The 6,079-nt window shown below is 39.3% G+C and overlaps 1 protein-coding gene across 2 annotated transcripts in view; it reads left to right on the top strand.

The window, feature by feature from the left end:
• The window catches only part of LOC107720462 (tyrosine-protein kinase receptor UFO-like), a 51,987-nt gene that overhangs the window by 23,637 nt on the left and 22,271 nt on the right, over window positions 1–6,079 (top strand). For both annotated transcript variants that reach the window (XM_016528183.1, XM_016528182.1), the window contains 5 exons: window positions 2,795–2,934; window positions 3,156–3,300; window positions 3,398–3,415; window positions 4,696–4,825; window positions 5,324–5,415. In XM_016528183.1, the coding sequence (XP_016383669.1) occupies window positions 2,795–2,934; window positions 3,156–3,300; window positions 3,398–3,415; window positions 4,696–4,825; window positions 5,324–5,415 (525 nt within the window). The remainder of the gene's footprint in view (window positions 1–2,794; window positions 2,935–3,155; window positions 3,301–3,397; window positions 3,416–4,695; window positions 4,826–5,323; window positions 5,416–6,079) is intronic.

Below are 6,079 nucleotides of genomic sequence, written 5' to 3'. Positions count from 1 at the left end.
GATGAGAGAGCCAGAGGAAACTGATGAGAAAGACAACCGAGAGCTACAGCAACTCTGAAGCAGCTGCAGGAGTTTATGACAAAGAGTGCTCATTGTGTGCATGTGACAACAATATCATAAATCCTCCACAAATGTGGATTGTATGAGAGGGTTGAAGAAAAAAGCCACTCCTCAAGAAAGGCCACATGCAGTCAGACTGAGCTTTGCCAAAACACACCTCGAAGATTCTGAGGCAGATGAGACTAAAACTGAATTATTTTGCCTCAACACCAAATGATATGTCTGGTGGAAACCCAATCCAGCTCAGCATCCAGATAACAGCATTCCTGCAGTAAAGCATGGAGCTGGTGATGTCCTGTTATGGGGTGTTTCTCTGCAGCAGGACTGGAGCACTCGTCAGGATAGAAGGAAACATGGACAAGCAAAATACTGTCAAATTCTTGAGGAAAATCTGCCAGAAAGCTGTCAATGGGAAGAAGGTTTACCTCCCAACATGAGAATGACCCAAAGCACACAGCAGAACTGAGCACACAGTGGCTGAAGGAGAAAAGGCTGAATGCCCTTGCATGGCCTCGTCAGAGTCCAGACTGAAACCCCACTGAACATCTGTGCAATGACCTGAAGACTGCAGTCCACAAACACTCACCATCAGATTGAACTGAACTTGAGTAGTTCTGCAAAGAAGAGTGAGCAAATATTGCAAAGTTAGCAGAGACAAATTCCAACAGACTAAAGGCTGTAATTAAAGCAAAATGTAGTTCAACAAAATACTGACACGAGGAGCTGATCCTTTTTCCAACCATTGATTCTGGTTTTTATTTTTATTTTTTTACTTGTTGCTTTTATATCTTTCACTTGGATGTTATAAGTTGCATTGAGTAAATACAGCTGGATAAAACAAAAACTGTGTCTGTCTTCATTTCAGGCTGCAAAGCAACAAAATGTGATTATTTTAAAGGGGGTGATTCTTTTCTACAGTATACCGTAGAAAATCATCATATACAGTGATGACTTTCAAAATTAGGTAACACTTTATTTCGATAGTCCACTTTAGACATTCTATTAACAGTAAGTAACTTTGCAACTACATGTCAACTAGCAGTTAGTAGAGTATTAGTAGACTGTCTGCTTAATATCTTCTAACACTTTCTTTGTCAACATTCTACTAAGCCTAAACCTACCCTAACAGTCTACTCTGAGAGTTAGTAGACATGTAGTTGCAAATTAATGAGAATTAGTTGACATGTAGTTACAAAGTTACTTATAGTTAATAGAATGTCTAAAGTGGACTATCGAAATAAAGTGTAACCCAAAATTACAATCAAATATGGTCAGAAATTAATAAATACAGTGGAAAAAATTATTTTTTTTATCTGTGTAAAAAAACAACAACAACATTTTGTCTGTTTTATTATGTACAGTCGTGGTCAGAATTATTGCCACCCTTGGTAAACATGATCAACACGTTGGACACAATTATTGGCACCCCTAGAAATTCTTATGAGTAAAATATCTGTGAAGTATATTCACATTCATATTTACAATTTTGAGCATAACAGGGTGATTATGAACATGAAATTATCCAGCCATGGCTTCCTGTTTCACAGGAATATAAATAGGACAAACCTGAAAAACAACACAAAAATGGGTCACTGGGCACGAAACCAAGCTTCTGCTCTGGCCATTCCAGTTCCCTGAGCTGAACCCTAGAGATGATGAGTGTGGTGAACTGAAGAGGAGAAGCTGGGAATCTGAAGGGTCTGGAGAGATTCTGGATGAAGGAATGATCTCTGAGCTCTTGTCAGGTGCTCTCTAACCTCATCAGGCATTATAGGAGAAAAAAATAAAAGATCAAAATGATTAACAATGCAGATTTATTTTCACAGCCTTCTTTGATCATATTTACCAAGGGTGCCAACAATTCTGACCACGACTGTATGCATGGGGCATTTATTAGTAAGTGTCTCCCTTTGTCATAGCTTAAGCTCTGTCTCTTCAGTCTGTTCTCAGTGTTGGGACACTTGAACTTACACACATGAAATTATACTTCTCATGGATTCTGAAGACTGTCAAAATATCTTTGTGTCTGTTCTTAATGTGGTTTCACAAACCTGCCTGTTATATTCCACACTATTCTACACCTGTTAAAATGCTACAGCCAGAGTCCAGCATTAACTTGGTGACGGAGGGTAAATTGAGGAAATTTACTGGCCAGAATGTGTACACAGGTTTTCGCATTGTCTCTTTAAAATAGACAGCTCTTTGTGTTTTTCGTATTTTACATGACATGTCCACAAGAAGTGCTATAAACTAAATCATTTTTCTTATGTACTGAATTGCTTGTAGCATGTTTCACAGCAGTTTCAAAGTGAAATGTCCAGTGTCTGTCACTACACAGTGTGTTCAATTTTCTCAGAAACAGTTAAATGTGACTTTTATTTCATTAGTCATTTTACATCACATGTGCAATGCTGTACCAGGTGAGCTAAAAAGCAAGTTTACTACATCAGAAAATCCATACACAGTGCAGATGTGATGCAAAAATAAATAAATATAAATAAAACAAAAATAAAAGTGTTTATTAATCAATAATCTACACCTGTAATCATAATTTGTGTGAAAACAATCAAAAGTTGTTGGTGTTGTACTGCCTCTAGTGTTCATTTCGCCTGGAAACTGAAGTGAAATTTGCAGTTTTGAGAAATGTAGGTACAGTAGCATATTTCTATTGAGCCAGGGTTATTTCACAATTTAAAGGAGAATGTTAATTTGTGCCATTTTATTTGTGTTTTAGTTCCCGATACAGCCCCGGACAATGTGACGGTTGTGGTGAACGGAACAGAAGTGCTCTTGAGATGGTCAGAACCTCCTGGAAAGATGAATGGACGGCTGCAGGGATACATGATGGAGTACAGTGCACCTAACGTGGAACAGGTGACCACACACACACACACACACACACACACACACTGACAACAATATTTGTGTTTGCTTTTGGATTTCCATTCCTTCATCTCTGAAAAACATTACCATGTTTATATTTTTTATCATTTGTTTTCTCTATACCAAATAGCTGTATCAATCTGTCAGATTTCAGGAAGTAGTGTTTGATGTTGACTGGATTGCTTTGTTGTTTATGATGGATTGGTCTGCAGGTTGTGGTGGACACAGGTTTGGACACAGAGCTGTTTGTCAATCTCTCAGCCCCCCTGTCGAACGTTTCCTTTAGAGTGTGTGCATACACCGAAGCGGGACAGGGGCCCTGGACGCCCCTCCAAACCATTACACTCATTCATGCAGGTATGAAAGCAGGCAGACAATAATCATATCTAAAATTCTCACAGGTCAAACAGTTCCATTGAATGTTAACAGTCTCTTTCCTTGCAATGTTTTGCAGAAACGGGGCAATCCAGAGGTGAGTCTACACCTAAACCTACCCCTTACAGGAAACTGTGTGCATTTTTACTTTATCAAAAAAACTCACTCTGTATGATTTATAAGCGTTTTGAAATATGGGGACATGGGGCAATGTCCTCAAAAATCCCCTTCTCCTTGTAATACCTATGTCATACCCATGTCATTATACAATTTGTGTCCTCATATGTCACAAAAACGTGCACACACACACACACACACACACACACACACACACCATTATGGGAACTTCTTATTGACTTGTACATGTTTTTTTATTGATCTAATTATATTTGTTCTACCTTGACCCTAACCCTAACCCTCAAAGAAACCTCTGTAATTATGTATATTTTAATGAAGTTGTTATTTGATGTTGGGAAGATGCAAAATGTAACTGATCTCAGACATTTCGTCCCACAAAAATAGGACCCACACAAAATATAGAAGTGGACTTTTCCTTTTACTTCCCTTATTTAGAGCCCTTCTTAAAATGTTGTTGTTGTTTTTCTTTCTGTCTGCTGTTGCTGTCTCAGAAAAGAGGAAATAAAAAGACATATGAGGGCAAGAAATGAACAGAAAGAAATGCGAGGAAATTAGTTGCAGGCAAAACCTGAGAGGAGTTTTGTTGAGTGGGAGGCATGTGGAAAGTCTTTCGGACGTTCTCTAGAAGCAACGCCCTGCTGTAAATATGGACACATATGCACTGAGGTCATTTTAATAAGCTAATTCAACCAGTGACCAGCTGAACAAAACACACATTCAGTCTCTAGTCTCTAAACAGATGACCATGATAAAATATAAAGACACATCAGATATTGGCCTGGTGGGGAGTGAGCGGTATGGTATGGCTTATTTACGCAACCCAAGTTTGAATCTAGCCTGGGGTGACTTAACTGGACGTAAACTACAGCTCACGTCTGCTTCTGTAATTGAAATAACACTGGCTGTGACTAGTTTGCAGTACAAAGTCTCAGGTGGCGACACATGCCTGTTAGTAATGCTCTTCTAGTGTAAGGCAGATTTCAGACCTGTTTGAAATCTGTCCAGCCAGTTGCCAGTGCCAAGTCAGATTTGATGAAGTCAATGCTTTTTACTCAGCTTTACCGAAAATCATCACTCACAGCCTTCAGTAAGCAACTGTTCAAGAAAAAGCTCCATATCCTAAGTAGGCAGCTCACTAGGTTTCCACACTCCAGTGCTTGCATTCCTCTTTAGAATCTAATTTACATTGACAGTCTGGACATTTTAAATCTGAGTTTCTTTCTCTGCGTCTGTGTGAAGGTATCTTGAGTGCTTCGGCGTTCTCCTGGCACTGGTGGTATGTGGTCATGGCCATCGCCGCCGCCATCGCTCTCGCTGTGCTCTTGGCCGTGTACGTGACCAGGCTGAGGCGAAAGGAGACACGCTTTGGGTGGGTATTAATGAGGCTTTCTGCTGTTTTTGCCACTGTGGGTGTGAGCAGAGATGCTACTGCTACTATTAAACCTAACTGGAAAATGAAAAGGCATACATGAACTACAGACATTAAATTGTCCGTAGTTTCTAAGTGTGAATGTGTATGTCTGTTAGCAGGATGTTGGAATAGTCTCCAGCATCTCCTCATAACCCTACATGAGACAAGAGCTAAGGGACAGGACCTAGAAGGCACAAAACTCTCATCCTGATCCCATGGGGTCAATCTTCATTCCTTTTAGTAAAATAAAGTACTGAGAAGATGTGGAAGCTGTTTTAAGTGTACATATTTTGGTTTAGCAATGGTTACAACAGGTATAGTTTAGATATAACATTACCAAAAATATAATAACTGAATAAAGTAATGAAAAGACTAATCAAGTAATGATAAGAGGTACTGTTCCATGTGAAGAATATGTGGGCTTAAAGAGTTGCATTTGTGTGTGTTGTTGTAAAGTGAGGCGTTTGAACCCATGATGGAGAGCGGTGAACTTGTCGTTCGATACCGAGCTCGTCGAACATACAGCCGACGCACAACAGAAGCCACACGTGAGTTTGCTTTCTCTCCCGTAACACTTTGACTGAGTGCTCGGAGCCTACAGAATCTTTACTTGCTCGCACATGTAGCTGTAACTAGATCAGGAACACCTGTTCGAGAACTGATCCGTGGGAATTCCTTCTCCACGTCTTATGTGTCTTAAGTTTCCAGTTTTCCTTTTCACCAAAATTATAAGATTTTTTTTTTAAAAATTGAAAGTTTGAAAATATGCCTTTCATTTTATTGTTAGAATGCTCAAAATTCAACCATCAGTGATGATGTCATGTTACGATTAGCATACTAGAGTTAGCATTTGGCAGATGCTTTTATCCAAAGTGACTTACATTGCATTCAAGGTACACATTTACATTTTATCAGTTCTTTCCCTGGCAGTCAGACCCATGACTTTGGCATTGCTGTTCTGTCTGAGCGACAGGAAAGTGTCACACTAAAGTGTGATTGGTATTTTAAGACCACATATTTTGGACTTAAAGGGTTAGTTCACCCAAAAATGAAAATTAGCCCATAAATTACTCACCCTCAAGTCATCCTAGGTGTATATGACTTTTTTCTTTCAGACGAATCCAGTAGGAGTTATATTAAAAATTGTCTTTGATCTTTCAAGCTGTTTCATGGCACTCAGCGGGTGTTGCATGCATCAGTCCAAAAAAAGTT

The sequence above is a fragment of the Sinocyclocheilus rhinocerous genome, unplaced genomic scaffold, assembly GCF_001515625.1.
Source record: "Sinocyclocheilus rhinocerous isolate Xijiao unplaced genomic scaffold, SAMN03320098_v1.1 scaffold601, whole genome shotgun sequence".
NCBI lineage: Eukaryota > Metazoa > Chordata > Actinopteri > Cypriniformes > Cyprinidae > Sinocyclocheilus > Sinocyclocheilus rhinocerous.
This window is presented reverse-complemented; position numbering and strand designations above follow the sequence as displayed.